At 35.8% G+C, this 16,174-nt stretch overlaps 1 protein-coding gene across 1 annotated transcript in view; it reads right to left on the bottom strand.

Moving 5' to 3' along the window:
- The window catches only part of PCLO (piccolo presynaptic cytomatrix protein), a 281,990-nt gene that overhangs the window by 58,231 nt on the left and 207,585 nt on the right, over positions 1-16,174 (bottom strand). Inside the window, exons 11-17 of the mRNA XM_030467444.1 lie at positions 13,588-13,696; positions 12,918-12,985; positions 10,764-10,975; positions 7,020-7,070; positions 5,915-6,045; positions 4,314-4,340; positions 944-1,037 (exon numbers count right to left, since the gene is read on the bottom strand). Of these exons, the coding sequence (XP_030323304.1) occupies positions 944-1,037; positions 4,314-4,340; positions 5,915-6,045; positions 7,020-7,070; positions 10,764-10,975; positions 12,918-12,985; positions 13,588-13,696 (692 nt within the window). The remainder of the gene's footprint in view (positions 1-943; positions 1,038-4,313; positions 4,341-5,914; positions 6,046-7,019; positions 7,071-10,763; positions 10,976-12,917; positions 12,986-13,587; positions 13,697-16,174) is intronic.

Raw genomic sequence — 16,174 nt, 5'->3', positions numbered from 1 at the left:
AAGATAATACTGACATGGTGGTGACATGTTGGAGAAATACGTAAAAAGCATTGAGTAATCTATTCACTAATGAGTCTGGTTATTTTGAGCTTTTTAAAAAGGTACTGAAAGATTAAATGGTCTTGGAAAATAAAGTTGAAATTATCCAGAACAAAACATTAGGAAAGGCAAAAAGATTTAGGAATGCACTCAGATCTTTTATTTTATAATGTATGCTTCATAATTAATGGACTGATCAGTAGTTTGCTCCTTATTCTTTTTCCAAATTTTAAGAAGTCCTTCGAAAAGGGGACATGAGGAAACAGAGGACTCAATTTCTTCATATTTCCTCAATTAACCCTCTAGGTCAGTTAGGAAGTCACCAATAAACAGAAGCCTTCCACAGGCCACTTTCCCATCTGTGAGTTCAATCTTTTTATAACAAGGAAATGAAATATCTTCTAAATTTTCAGATGATCCACTACATTGCTGTACAGTGATGCTAGATCTAAAAATGTATCTCTACATTTTATAAATATTTTAAATATGAAAATGGTAGGACAGCTGTTATATGTGAGCTTGCACTGCTTTTGGAACAAAGAGTTACAATGATTTGTGCATCTGCTTCAGAAACTTACATCTTAATTTACTCCCTCTCTGTATTCTGTTATAATTCTTTAAACTGTCACATCTGTACTTACGATGTGATTATGAGTGTAATCCCCCCAAATTACCATTTTTATGAGTAGAAGGAACAAGAAAAGGAGAAGGAACAAGAAAAGAATATTTATACAGCAAGCTCTATCAGAAGCAAGGAAACAGTTCCAGCTGTCCCCTAAATCTGAAGAGATTTTTCAGGGTTTCACAGAATTGCCAGCTGCACTGCTCCCTTCGCAGTAAGTACTGTAGACCATACAAATAATAAAGCAGCAAATTGCACTGAACAGAGCTACCAGTCACACACCTGCTCCGTGGAGATATTTTTATAGATGACAGTCTGGTTCCACTCAGGATTCAAGCTTTTCTGCACGTACTTAGTTCTCCTCTTGTACTCAGCACTGAATTTGAACAAAGGAAGGAAACATTACATTAGTGATCTTTTGTTTCTTTCAGTTCTAATGCAAAGAAATCTATCCACAAACAAAAAAACAGAAAAAGAAAAGAACTGCAACTCCCATTTCTGCAAGAACCCAGGGTTAAAAGAGGACAGTAAAAGCCTTTGGGTTTTTTTCATTAGTATGTTTCCCTGACATGGTCTTTTAGAACATCTTCTGACTCTCCTGCAGGCTGGCTCTGCCTACCACCGTGACAAGAAAAAGTATTAGTAGGCACATGCACATATGCTTTGTTCATTGTTGGGCTCTGTTTATAAATTGAAGTGATAAAGCACTGATTTCTTTTCTAAGATCATCCTCCTATTAGCACTTTAAAGTAGCATGAATCCATTATATTTATAGGTTGCAGTCTCTAATTACAGGAGTCCCATCTCAGAAGAACGTTAATGAATGCCATGGGGAGACTAATATCCTGTTAATGATGGAAGCACTAATTTCTTATTGATTCTGTTCTCTGCCTGTACCTCTAACTCTACTGGAAACAAACATAAAAGTGCATCAAGCTCATGATTGCTTTGATCAATAGCCAAAAATAAAAAGTTTGGCTGCACAATCTGTTTAAAAAAAGAATTGGTAGTGCTTTCTAATGTACTTTCATTTCCTGAGTATTGAGAACACAATACACTCTCCTTTAAGAGAATATGGATTTATCTAGCTCTGTGAGCTTTAATGTCAGATTTTCTTCCATTCCAATTTTAATTTAATATAATATAATTGTTAATGGACAACTCAAAAAGAGCTAGGTAGGAGAATATAAGAAGCTTTTAATACTTTGCAGTCCCACCAAGGTATAAGGTAAAGACCCTCTTTTTGCTCCTCTGCAAGTTAACTGGCCTTTGTCTTCTGTTCAGACCCCTCATAAACTAAAGGACTTACATGCTGTAATTATTACTAAAAGAAATGTGGCCAGGACTTCAGCACTAAGGTCAAATGACAAAGAATGACCTGTATCTTCACTATCAAAATGTCTTACTGTTCTTCCACAGTAATTTTGGGTAGTGTGATGTTCTGATTGAACCATGTTTTGGTCCACCTTGTGGCACAGTCTCAGAAGTAATGAACTAAATTCCTTTTGTATGACAGGAAATCAGAAGATACACTCCAGGGACTCATTCAACCAGCTAGTTACTAATGGTGTGCCACACAGTACCAGATTAGAGCAGGTCTGAATTAATATTAGGTGAAAGATGTATGGCTTTCATTGACACATATGTGTTGACGTTGGGTCTTCAGCACCAGCAGTCTCCCTCTGTGAGCTCCATTCTTCTGTGTAGGGCTCCCATCCTGTTATTCTGAAGTATGTAGTGGCCTTATTCTTCAAAAGGGAGTGGGCTTATTCAAGCTGCCTACTATGCTGATATATTTTAATGAATAGGGCTTGCAATTATTTCTGCTCTTACTTTTTGCTCTCGTTATTCTATGTTGCTCTTTTAGGGTTTTTTCTCACAAAATCCACTGTCTTCCAATTTATCAAAAAATGTGAAGGGCATTGAGAACTGTGAAATGAAGTATCTGTCCTCCTCTGCTTATGAGAAGAAAGCACCAGCTTAAACTGACCCGTACGGAGACATGGGACACAGGCAAGTGACAGCTGTGCTGGCAGAATCTGTATCTCACAGTGCTCCTCAAATGAGTGTCTATTCTGATCAACTACTAATAAAATATTAACTTATTCAGACTCCTACATCCACAGTTACCCACTTAATTCTTACCTTAATTAACACAGGATAGTATTATATCACTTGGGCCTATCTAAATGTTGTGTGATCTACTGTTTTTAAGGAATTGATGTACTTCCATCTTGAAGAAAGTAGGAAAGGAACCTTTGTGCACTCATCAAAAAATTACATCAAGAAATTCCCTTTCCCTTCATGGGTTTCCTTTTGAAATATTACAACTGCATCAGCTTTTCAAAGTTTCTGATAACTGCATGAGGAAGTGACTGATGCAGTGTTGAGTTTTAGAGTTGGCAGTGGTAAAAGGTAAATGTGTTGTTAACATGTTAATTCTGGAGTATTTCCAGTGAAGTCCATAGAGTATCTGGATTTAAACTGGCAAAGATGGCATTAGCCTACATTCATGTAACCTATGGTCTGAGTCTGGTGCAGAGGGACGCAAAAGACCTCGACCATTTTTAAGGAGGTAGAGACTCAGACTAAGCTGGATGACATTTGAAGGGTTTGAGACCTCTGAAGAGAAGGATTTGGCAAATACCTAAGTTCATAATTGAGCACCTTCCCCGCAGACCTGTGGTTAACAAATGGCAATGCTTTAATAAAATGCATTCATTAAACCAATCTGTACCTAGTATGAAATAATTTGCACATGAAATTCAGAATATGCTCTGTGAAAAGATACAAACTGGATTGCTCATCTATTGTTTTTCTGTGCTTCCCTAAGTATACCTTTTTAGTACATAATACAATTAAAAAGATAATCAAGTAACTGCACATAAAATGTAGCATTTAAACAAATCCATTAAATAATTTTATTAAAGGAAAAACATGCTGATGATAGAGAAGATTAATATATTGATGTGTTTGATCAGGTTTCTACTTTTAAATAAATTCAGAATTAAGTTTGAATTACTATCATTATGTACTTAATGATATTAAGCCTGATATTATCATATCTTGAGAACAGAGATTTGTTTTATGTTTCCAACTCCAAGATAAATGAAGCATTAGTAATTTCAATAGCTAAAAATTCAATTTTATTTCTCAGAAGTAGCAATTTAGGTGGCCAAGCAGATTAAAGCCAGCTGGTAATTATCTAGAATTATACCTGACTTTAATGCCCATACACTGTGCAAGGTGTAGGAAAAAAAACCCTTCCACTTAACTTCTAAACAGTGTCCATTTCTCTTGGTGGTGACACCATTCAAAATCTAAATACAAGTTCCCAGTTAATTATTTAGCATCTTTTTGGTGTGATAGAATGAATTAACTGTAAATTAAATTCTTCCAGGCTTCAAAAGAAATTTTGGTTGTCAACAGATTTTGGTCTTAGAATATCACTGCATCAAGGAACATTAATTACTTCTTTCCAGTTCCTTTTGACTTAGCAATGGGATTAAAAAGAGAATAAACAGCAAAACCATGCTGCAGTCATGTGTCATCAAAACTCGAGGCAAATCCCTAGTTCAGTGCACAGGCTTATCATAATATCAAGCATGCATACAAAAATGAAAGAATAAAGTTGGAAGAAAGTACACTCTACCTTGCATTTTGGACAACCATGACTTGTCTGTATACCCAGCATTTGCAGAGTTAGGAACACAGAGGAAGCAATGTGAGGGAAATAAAGAACAGAGATGAAAGAAAACATGAATAATGGGCAGTTTCTAGTAGGAGAATCAAAAGGAATAGAGACTTTAGAAAGAATAAGAAGTCTAGAATGAACTGAACTACAGATAAAAGATAATCAGTAGCAATTCAAGTTCCTGCTTTCAGAAACAAGTTTAGCACTTTTGAGAAACTATTTATTATTGCCTAAATCCCCAAGATAAATGCAAAATTGTGACATTGCTGTGATTTAAAATACTGAACCCAAACAAAACATAAAACCAAATTCTGCAAGTTTAAACCTATATTGGACCTGGCTTAGAACTCTGCAGGGTGAACATCTCTCTACTTCAAGCCTTATTCCTGCATCAGTGAATGTACCTCCAGAATTCCCAGTAAGATTGATTTGACAACGATCTTAAAAGACTCTTAGGTGCATTGAAAAGCCCTTCAAGATTTAGGACCTGTTCCCATTATACTGAGTAATAGTTTCGGGCCCAGTGCTACTGAACAATATTGAATGCTGTAGAGCTGGAATCAGCGAGCTACAAAAGAATACACATGCCTTTTGTAGCACAATTCACATGCTTTTCGCAGTGCTTGCCCATACATCAAATGCTGAACTGTGAGCTTTACTGTTACTTTAATAGAGCAGGAATATTGATTTTTAGTTGCATAGTTCTAGCCTAATAGTCTTCAAGGATGACTGTGATTACACAAGCAGAAAAGTTTGCAGGAATTTGTCTTAGCGCTCCAAGGTCTGGTCCATCAGCTTAGCCTGAGATGTTATCACTCAAGTTAGCATGTTTATTATGACCATGTGTACTTATGTATACATATGACATTCTGCAATTTTAGGGCATTACAAGTCTAATATTGCTGATAGAGAAACATTTCTTTCAAAGGAAACACTAATGAGCTATTTGTAATTAGAGTCTAAAAAAAACGATGGTCTGTGACAAAATGATTAGTCATTTGTGTAGTCTTTGGATACAAAATCATCAGTATTTCTAAAGTCAAATCTTAGATTTTTTTTTAAAAAGTCACAGAAAAATCACATGGAATGAATGTTCTCTGTTTAGTATTTTTTGCTCACAATATTATATTGCTATCTTAAATTTCTCTCATATGCTGTACTTCTGTGTGTTTGCAAACCTGTCCAAATTCCAAATTGTCTTGGGCTGAAGCATCAATTATTTTAACCTCAACATGTACCTTTCTATACTACAGAAAGTATTACATATATTTAGTACATTTCAGTAGAATTTGTTATTCTTTTAATCATATTTTTGCATGTATTTGAATTTTTAAGTGGAAATATGAAAAACAAAAAATTAAAACTACAGGAGTGATTGTGGAGTCCCTGAGGTCATTAGCAAAGCATGAACATTCTCCTAGGAATAGGATCTGACTTTCCATTAAAAAGCCAACATTTTTCCTGGTGTTGCACCCAGATTTTCTATAGCAATAACTCCCAGTTCTGTTTACAAGCCCAAATTCAAAGACAGTTCATGATAAAATTTTTCCTACACTTACCCTCTCCCTGGAAGAAGATAAACTTTAACAAAGGGGTCAGAATAGCCATTGTTGTCTCTGGGAGCAAGGTTTCTTGCCTGAAGGATGTGAATGATAAGGTTGCCAAGGTGTTTGTCATAGTTGATTTGAAGCTAGAGAATGCATTAAAACACAGTAAGATTATATATTGTTTTTCCTTCCAAAATGATTCAATACCTCTCAAAAATACTTTTAGCAAAGTGAGTTTTAGGTCTTTACTTTGGCTGGAAATGAATGCATTTTAGGAAGTTCTCTCTCTCTCTCCTGACTAGAATGTGATGCTAGATTATTATGTTACATCTTGAAACAAATTTTGCTTTCAGAGACTGCCAGTATTGTTTGTGGGTTTCTTGTTTGTTTATTTGTTTGTTGTTTGTGTTTTATTTTGTTTTGGGGTTTTTTGCTTGCTTGTTTGTTGGTTTGTTTTTTAAAAGGAAAAACCCATATAGATCTATTCCCATTAAGCAGAAGAAATTTGAACTCTTCATATTATGCTAAGCGATTATCCCCTTACTGAATAGCAATTACAGACACTCTGACTACCTGGAGCCTAAGATCAGAAAGGAGGTTATAATTCTATAGAAAGTACGTTAGTACTAGATAGGAGAGACAGATTAATTAAGGAAAAAAAAAGACTGAAATCTCTAGGAAACTGGGCTTCATTTATTTTGCTGCTCCCAGTTCTTTGGTTTTAAAAAGCTAAAGCTCTTTCACAAAAGAGTTAAGCACAAACTTGGCATTGCAAGGAAAGAAATACATTGCACTAAAGCCACAGCAGTCTTTGCTTAAATGTAGGGTTTGAGAATTTCGTAAGTAAACCACAATAAGAGTCCAAAGATTAAAAATCAGAATTAATTTCACTACATTTTTATCTATGTTTGGGAACAGTAGCATTTTCAGTTCTTCTGCTTGTATTTCACAAGGCAACATTAAAGACAGAGGCAAAAATCTGACTTAAATTAGTAACATTTCAAGGGTTTGGAGTTGAATAAGAAATCAGCTGATGGAGATTGTTCTTCTCACTTATTAATCAGAAAAATGCAGCCAGTAGCAACAACATTATAAACAGAAAAAAGTATATATTTACCTGAATTTCTCCAGTGATAGGATGGGAAGAAGACTTCGTAGTTTCAGTGGGCTGCCAGATTGAAACACATAAATAAATACATAGGTACAAACTGACAGGTAACAAACATGCATATTGGAGAGAATAGATTTTCAAAGTTAACTTCTTTAACAGTTTTTGCTCATATGGCTGCATTACCACATATTTTTAAAAACCACTTAATCTTCTCCAATTCATAGGCTCAAAACTAAAAGTTATGTTATTTCGACAGAACTTGAAGTCCAGCCCAACCGCATTGATCAGCCCTTGTACAAGCTCAGAATTAGACAACTTGAGCACCACAATCTTCACAGTCTGAGTGGATTGCTCACACAGGGAGGCATGAGGAGAAGAAGACAGAATAGCATTAACCTTCTCTAACAAAAGTGAAGGTTGCAAAGAGAAACCAGATACTATGTCGAGCACAACTCAACTCCATAGAAAGGAGAACTTCCCTCCTTTTTCCAAAGACAGATACCTACCTGAGTATCATGCAGACTTTCAAAATGGGGCTTAAATGGCTTACAGTTCTCATACTTTACCTCTACAAATATATCTTATACTTTAATAGTTCTGATCTGAGTCTGTACTAGCACTGACAATACTGACAATATACAAAATAATATGGAGCTAGCTGTTCTACAGCTACAAAATCTCTTGCCAGATACTCTTAATACTCTAATTTTCCAGAAGATTCAACAGCAAATATAATGAGTTTTTTCACTCCAAATATCATGAAATAAATAATGTATTAATACAGATACTGTAGAAGAAGTTCAAAGAAAAGGGAATGGATATGCTGAATTTGTATAGGGACTTCCAAAGGTGGTTAAAGTGGAGTTCCCTCTAGCCATGCAGTTTCTTTGCTTTCATGTCCTTGTCTGTAAAAATAAATGTGCATTTTAATGTTTCAATATCACTGTGAAATCTCTGTTTTCATTTACAAGACTGTGATTCACCGTACTAAACATTTTGTTTTCTTTCTGATGTCTGCCTTTTTAAAACTGACCATGAAGAGCAACCCAAATATTTCAAAGAAATATGAATAATTTAGGCTGAAACAGACCTTTCAAGGTCATTTAGTCCAACACCCAACTCAGAGCTAGGCCAGCTTTGAAGTCGAATCTGGACTGAAAAGCAGAGAAGCAAATAAATATCTTTTCCTGGCCCTTGGTGATGATTAAATGGAAAAGAAGGAAAAGCAGTTCACTGCTGGCTTCTCTAGGAGCTAAAGGATTTTTAAAAATAACTAATTCTTCAAGATACAAAAACAATTAAATGTTTGTATAGGACATTTATATGCTGGGCTTAATCTGCACCCTAAAATGATCCTTCATTTCCATTACAGAAGAAATTACAGGATATAGTCAGCTCAAGGCTCCCCCCAAAGTTAAATCTCTCCTGTGACAGCTAATCTAATTTAACTCTAATTTCTTTTTATAGTCCCTGCATGCACTCACACACCCTGTGTTAAAGCTGGTGGTTTGTAATGCCATCACACCTGCTGGAGAAGGTTGTCATTACCATTATGTGAAACTCATTAATACCAGGCTCGGATGTTGTGCATTATCACTCTAGCAATGGGACAAAGTATTAAATATGAGAGGATGATCAGCACTGCAAACTATTAAAGGGACTCTGACAACATTTCTGATTGCTTATTCTATGAAAAAAGGTTTTTTTTAAAATAAACCTTACTTGCTAAAAATAAAAACAGTAGCAAAACTAAGATGTAGGCAGTTTGGATATTTATTCTGTCATGATACTTTGGCAAGGCGGCAGCCTGCCTAGAAAAGCTGTCAGCCCAAGGCAGAGAGATGTTCCACAAAGGATGAGCAGTAGGGTTTTTTTCTAAGAGAGCTCAACACCATTATAAACTTGGCCTGCAGTCATTGAACAGAAGCTACACAAGTCAACAAGAGCTATGGTTGTTATGAAATAAATGCTTCTCAACGTGATTTTCAGAAAGAAGCAAAGAATGTTTTAAACATGTACCTGATTAGTTCTGACTTTTGTATCCACTACATAAAGGCATTAGTGTAATATTTTTTATTTCATCCTTATAAGCCTCCAGCTGAATTTTCATAGAAGATTACTAACCCTCTGTGAAGCAGGAAACAAAATTTATATATCTAACTTCAGGTTACAAAGTTGGGAACCCAGACTTCTCATGTGGACAGAGAGAAACACCTCTCCAGGACACACTATAGATCAAGGATTTATGGATCTCTATATACCCTATAGTGAATTTAGGAATGTGATTCATCTGAGCAAATGTAAGGGGTTTCAGTGTAAATAGGAGTATCTACTCTAGGGCCTGCCCTCTCCTTCCCATGCAGTGCATGCATTTCAGTGGCAAGTTTCATCCAGTCTCATGAATGGTACTTCAGAGGGCATTATTCTCACTGGTATGTGAGCACATGGTAATGTAAAGTACATGGCAAACTATTTCATGTGTAGAGGTTTACAACATCCAGAGTAAGGTATAAATAAAGAGACCAATTCTGCCAGATCGCTAAAGTTAAATGCAGATACACAGATTTAACTTGTGCATTGGTGTCTCAAATTAGTTAATTTAGAAAGTCTATGGGAACTGTGGTCATACAGAATTACTACCCCAAGCAAACTGATCAATAAATACATTTAAAGGTTTTTGCTAAAATTGCTGGTTGAAAGAGATATTTGTATTTCCCCTTACATAAAAGATTGCTAAGTGTCTTGAAGAGCTATCTGAAATGAGCAGACACCATTTGCTGGCTTTTATTTGTGCAGTGCCTAACTCATTTGTACTTCAAATAACTCATAACTTCAAGAGCACAAAAATACAAACAAACAGAACAATAATGCAGCAGAAACCAGACAGTCCCAATAAGAAATAAAAATACGGAGAAATTAAGATCTAGAAAGCACCTTTTTTTGCAATGTGAAGCTTTGCTTCCAATAGTGGGACAGTGAGAAACTGACTACTCAGGACAGCAAAAAGTTTTGGATATCTTGCAAATTGCTTAAGCAAATGCAATCCTCAGAGGATTGCTTTTCACTTCAGCTGTTAGCTTTTTTGACGTAAAACACAAAAGTCTGACAGGTGACTTTATGATCTAGTTTCCAGTTTCAACTGTGAAAAAATGCTACTAAATTCTCACTCTGCACTTTCCAGGTGTGCAGGTGGGTACACAAGGAGTTCAGCTCAGAAACAGACAATACATGTTAAGAAAAATATAAAATATATATATATATTGCTTAACAGGTTCACAGGAATTAGCTAGCAACTAAATAAATCTTGATGGTAATTTTTTTTGTTGTTCTTCCCCTACTTTCAGAGATATGCTTAATGTTGTTATGACTATTCATAGCTTGTAAAAATTGTAGCAGAGAACAGAGAAATTATGGTCTTTTTAATATCAGCTTCTGTGGAACTAGCACCTCACCACGATATAGGATATGCTTAAAATCAAAACCAACAAGGAATGAAAAGGACAATTACTTTTTTTTTAAATCAGTACTACTAAATTCAAGAAATCTATTTTCAGAGGGCCCAATCTTTTCCTAATAGAATAATCTGCTTTCCTTGGGTCCAAATTTTATACCTTAACAGTAATACTCACAGAATACTCTCACAGAAATAAATTATCAATAGATGCTGTGATCTTTTGCTACACTAAAGACAAACAGGCAGCTTCTTCTTGTCATCAAAATGTTATTGCCTCATAACTATGATTTTCTTACCTTGCTGCTATGCCGTTTTTTGCTCACTGAGGGAGAACCAGGCTGACCCGGGCTGGGCACAGCACTGGAGGCAGCAGAAGTGGTTCCAGAATGACCATGAGATCCCTTTTCCACTCCAGAGGAAGCTACTAGAGGTGACTGCTGTAGAGAAACCTTTTGGAGCTCTGCAGCCAGTTGCTTGGGATCAACTCCTGGGGACTTTGTTTTATCTACTGGATTAAAGTAAAAGAGCTTTTTATAACTGCAAGCACATTCAAATCAATCTTGCCATGGTATAGGGACAGGTTAATGATCTTTACAAATTTTCCTACTATTCTGCTATACAAGCAAGACTTTGAAGATTCAAAAGACAACACGTTATAAATAGATTTCTACCCCACATCAAAATTCCTATTCCAATCTTTCCATTTAACACTCTGACAACTTATGTTACTCATCTCACAACTTTTCTGAGAAGCTAATTATTTTCTAGCAGAAAAAAATAGGCCTTGATGATTATGCTTAATCATACTGGAGTAAATTACAGTTTTAAAGACTGGACTGCACTAACTTTTGCTTTTTGGCACTGGTCCACTTTCACCAAGTATCTGAACTTCACTGTAACAAATTCTGAGCTCAATTTTTTTTTTTTTCCAGTCACCTGGACATGCAGTAAAACTGAATTCTGCTCCAGAGATAATTTATACAAAAAGCAAAATAGCTCAAAATTTTTGCATTGCAAATTAATCAAAGCAGAATAAATTGAAAACTAATACAGAGAAGAAGCCCTAATTCATCTTTCCTTATTACACATACCTATATGGGGCATCTGTGGGAGGAGTCTGATTGCCCTCCTCACTGCCCCAGCAGAATATGCAATTTGTAGATGGTAATTTCCATTTGACAGAGAAAAGACCCAAGGAATTGTGTGCCTTAAAGTGTGCAGAGTTAAAAGGATACTAGACTCAGTTTGCTTCCCAGGTTCTCATAAGTATAAGAGGTTTGAGACAATGCATTATTAGCCTTATCCTGCCTGCCAGATTTTTTTCTTTCAGTTTTTTTCTTTTTTTCTTTCTAGAGGGAATGGACATTGTTCCTTTCCAAAGCACAGTCTGATAAACTTTGCAGGTGATGGCAAGAAAAAATTGGCTTGGCAGTCAGAAAGGATTTTGCAGACTTGTTCCAACCACAAACCACTAGAAGATGCTAGACTAGGAGGAAGCTTACCTGAAAAAATGGTGTAATTACTTTTATTTCGGTTCTTACTTTGAATTTTCTGTCCCTTTGAAAACCAATTTCATTGTCTACAAATGGTGTTTTTTATTTCACTAAGGAAAAATGTTGGTAGCTCTGCATCAAAACTGTCAGACTCACTGTTTGCTTTCAGTCAGTATCAGTAATATCCATTTTCAACAAAAGGCAACTTTATAGTAAGTGTATTAACAGATGGGAAGAGATACATAGTTAGAAAACAGAGGATTTAATCAGTCAGTCAGTCAGTTACTGACTGATGCAAAATGGGATCTGGGTACAATCCATTTTAGAGGGAACAGAAGGAACAACAAACAAGCAAAACACATGCAAAGTGTGCAGTATACAGTAAAGTTATATGCGGTGCAGAGTTGCTGACTGGTGAGGAAAGAACAAGGCATGAAGCATGATAGAAAACATAAAAAGGGCCCTGGTCAGATCCTGAAGCAAAGAAGATAGAATCACCAACACTGCCCATCCCCAGCACGGAGGACATCACACTGGTCCCAGCAAACTCCCCAGGACAATGTCTCCTTGCTGCAATGTCCCTGCAGTGAAAGCTCTGCCCACAGGGCTTGGAGAAGATGCAGAAAGGGTAGCACCATGGCACAGTTTTCTGTGGCATGAATAGATAAACAGTGACTAGCAGGAGGTTTTCCCTGGATAACAAAGGTTAGCTGCAGTGCTGATACTGAGATTTTCTTTGTGTTAATTAGATATGTGGATTGTGTTATTTTGGAATGAACTGTCCTAATAATGAAAAAAACAAAAATAAATGTTTGGCTTGGTGTATAAGGTGTGGTCCTCTTTTTGCCCATGGCAAGATCTGTAATACCTGAATTCACAATGCTAATACTTTAGTTTATATCATATTTTCAGCTCCTACTCATTCCTCCAGTATCAAAGCAACAACTTATTGCTTACCTGCCTTTACTGGTTCGTGCAGCTCCAGGTGCTGGGGATTGTCAGAGTCTGAGAGCATGTTCAGGTCCCTAAAGAAAATTATGAAAAGCCTGAGACAAAAGAAACTCTTTCCTCATACCCTCATTATTGTATTAAGTAGATAAATGAATAGTGGTTCGTGACAGAAAGCAGCTCCCAAGCATGGCCCCTTCTTAGCTGATATGTATTTGCAATGCTATTAAAGACCTGAGAAAAAAAGGTTCTTTTACGGTGAAATCTTTAATGGACTGAATGTAAGTCTACACATTTCTCATGATGCTTAAGTGACTTTCATCTAAAGGCTACAGATTTCATTAAAAGTCAAGTAAGTGCTAAATTACTTTTTTTCCTAACCTCAGTAAATTCTGTGAATTGTATGTGTGTCGATGAGAGGAGACTGGCCTGACAATGGAGATATCATTGTTTATAAAAGCATAATTACTAACATTTTCCTCAACTTATCTTTCCTTACAAATTTCAAAAAACAAAAGAGCAAACAGACCTCCCACACTCACAGTGAATTCTTGTTAATTATTACATTGAAGCTTCATGCTAACAAAGGTTCCACCTTAACAACTATAAATTAAAAAGAAAAAAAAAAAGCCATGAAAAGCCAAAAATAATGGAAACAGAAAGATGGGGAAAAACTCACAGTCTTACACATATTTCTGCTTCCCCACTCTGTTGAAAAATAATGCTCTGAACTTCTTCGTAAGTTCTCCCAGTCAAGGGAATGCCATTCCATTCCAGCACCTGCATTCCTAAGAAGGAAAAGCAGTATGTGATCAAGTGGTCAGATTTTGACATAGGTATCATGTAGACTGCAAGAAGATTTGATGTGACTCTCAGTGAATGTTATTTAAATGGCACAACACATTAGCAAAGCCCTTTCACTTCACACAGGTTAGACTGTTGAATATTGTTATTCCATCAGCTATAACTTACCTGCTGAAACAAGTCAGGAGATTAATTTCTTTATGATTCAAACTATACATGCACTCTCCACAGTCTGGGTTGCATAGTATTGAAAAAAATTTGCAATATCAAAACATGCACACCTACCAACATGGCAAGAAACCAAAACATTTTATGTATCGGACACTTCTTGGACAGCCATGATCTTGGAAGATTACTGCTCCCTACAGTGGCACATTGCTCTAAGAAGCTAAGCCACAAAATGGGACTAAATTTGTGAATGTGATTAAAGTACAAATATTGTGAATGTGACTCAAAATCAAATATATTTTCTCTACTTTGTCACTTAAGAAAACACAAGACAAAGGCAGTCGGGCTAACTGACTTTAAATTAAAATGTACCTTCACATTTCAAAAATATTTAGGTTTAAACTTTTCTTTTATACCTTTTAGTATAGAAGTGAATAAGTGACAAATCAGCTGAATATAATTAATTGTGTAAGATAGGAAGAGAGCAATGATAAACAGGCTAAAAATAACTTGTTGTGTCTTCCAAGTACCCCAGGACTGAGCCAGGAGACTCATTATGGAGCAAGGTATCACTATAGGGAGGTTTTACCCTCAGTATTTGAATAGCTAGTCCCTCTATAAATCATGTGAGAAGTACTATGCTGAGAAATCTTTTTGGTTACAATAAAGTGCTTACAAAAAGCAAACTATAGATTCATATCTGGAAGTTACAATTGAGGTTCTGAGAGCTGCATTCATATTTTAAAACAGTTAGTCATAAGAACGAGTCCAAAGACATCAATTTTTCACTAATGTACAAATGTCCAACATCCAAGCCTCGGGCTCTAGAGGGAAAAAAATGCTTAATGGGACAAGATACTGAATTCTTAATAGTCCACTAAAAGCAATGTATTACAAAACATCTGAAAAACACATCATCCACACAGCAAGGAAAACCACAAACACTTAGCTTGCTACCACTTACACAGAAAAAAACAGGTCTTCACCTGGGTCATATTTTTATTTCAAAATCCTTTGCTGTTGCGTTTAACGAATGGGAAAAATAATGAGGTGACATGTGGAGATAAATTCATAGGAAAACATGCTGCTAAATAAAAAATAATGAGAATTGTTAATGGAATAAAGCAGATGAAAATATTTTACAATGAAAAAACAAAATTTTCCACAGGACTGCATGAATTAGAATTTGAAATATCAGATTTGTACAAAACTTTTCTCAGTAAGAATGTACCATTATTTTTTCAGCAGTGCATAGAAATAAGAACTGTGCAGAATGACTAAAGTGATGCTCAGAAGGCAGCTGCTCACTGTCAAAATAGATTTGTCTTTTCCTAAAATCTAGCCTCTTTCATTTACCAGCTATCATTCAAAAGCATGATCTTGCTTTTGCTTGTTAGAGAAGACCTGGTTTTAGGCTCAATTAAAAGCTCCAGAATGAAACAATAGTAATAAAGAATAAAAGCAGCTCCCCTGATTTTCTGTCATATATATATAACATCAAATATAACTGTCCTTAGAAGTCTTCTAGTTAAACCAAACATATTAATCTACAAACATTTCACAAGAGGATCTCCTTAGTGCATTTACAATATGTGTTCATGACCAGTAATTTGAGGTTTCTTGGGAGATCCTGCTCAACAGCTGAGGCTGTCAACACTCCCTGCCATGGACCCAGACACTGGTTCTCTTTCTACTCACACGAGTTTTAGGAATTCTGATAGCTTTATTCCTGACTTGCACTAATGCAAAACACTGATGCAAACGCTCTTTTAAAAACTCAAATTATTAGATACTGACTGTAAAATAGACTTGGACCAAATTTTGCTGTGTATTTCTTTACACCAGGAATGACACAGAATTTAGAAACTTTATAGATATATATTTGAGGAGCTCCTACCCTACTTGGATGGCTGCTGCCAGCAAATATATCCTTAGTCCATCACCTATGTGAAAAAGCTGTACTGCTTAACTGAATGTGGTTGCATATATAACATTCCTTTTGATACAAAAGCCCCCAAAAATAATACAATATGCAAAAGGAACAGATCTTGGCATTACAGCTTCTAACTGTCAACTGAAGACACAATATGTATCACAGTTTCCACCTATTTTCTGTTATTTTCCATATTTTCTTCAGATTCATCTTTAGGATAAGAACTAGCTGCACGATTAAAGTTGAAATTGAAAGGGATCTGAAAATCATCAAAGGAATACAAAATTGAGCCACTGAACATCTCTTGGATTTTATTCCCATCTGTGACACAATGTAGAATATTAGAAAATTCATCTTAGTC

Source organism: Calypte anna, chromosome 1 (genome assembly GCF_003957555.1).
Source record: "Calypte anna isolate BGI_N300 chromosome 1, bCalAnn1_v1.p, whole genome shotgun sequence".
In the NCBI taxonomy this organism is placed as follows: Eukaryota; Metazoa; Chordata; class Aves; order Apodiformes; family Trochilidae; genus Calypte; species Calypte anna.
The sequence above is the reverse complement of the archived record's forward strand: the minus strand, read 5'-3'. Positions and strand labels throughout refer to the sequence as shown.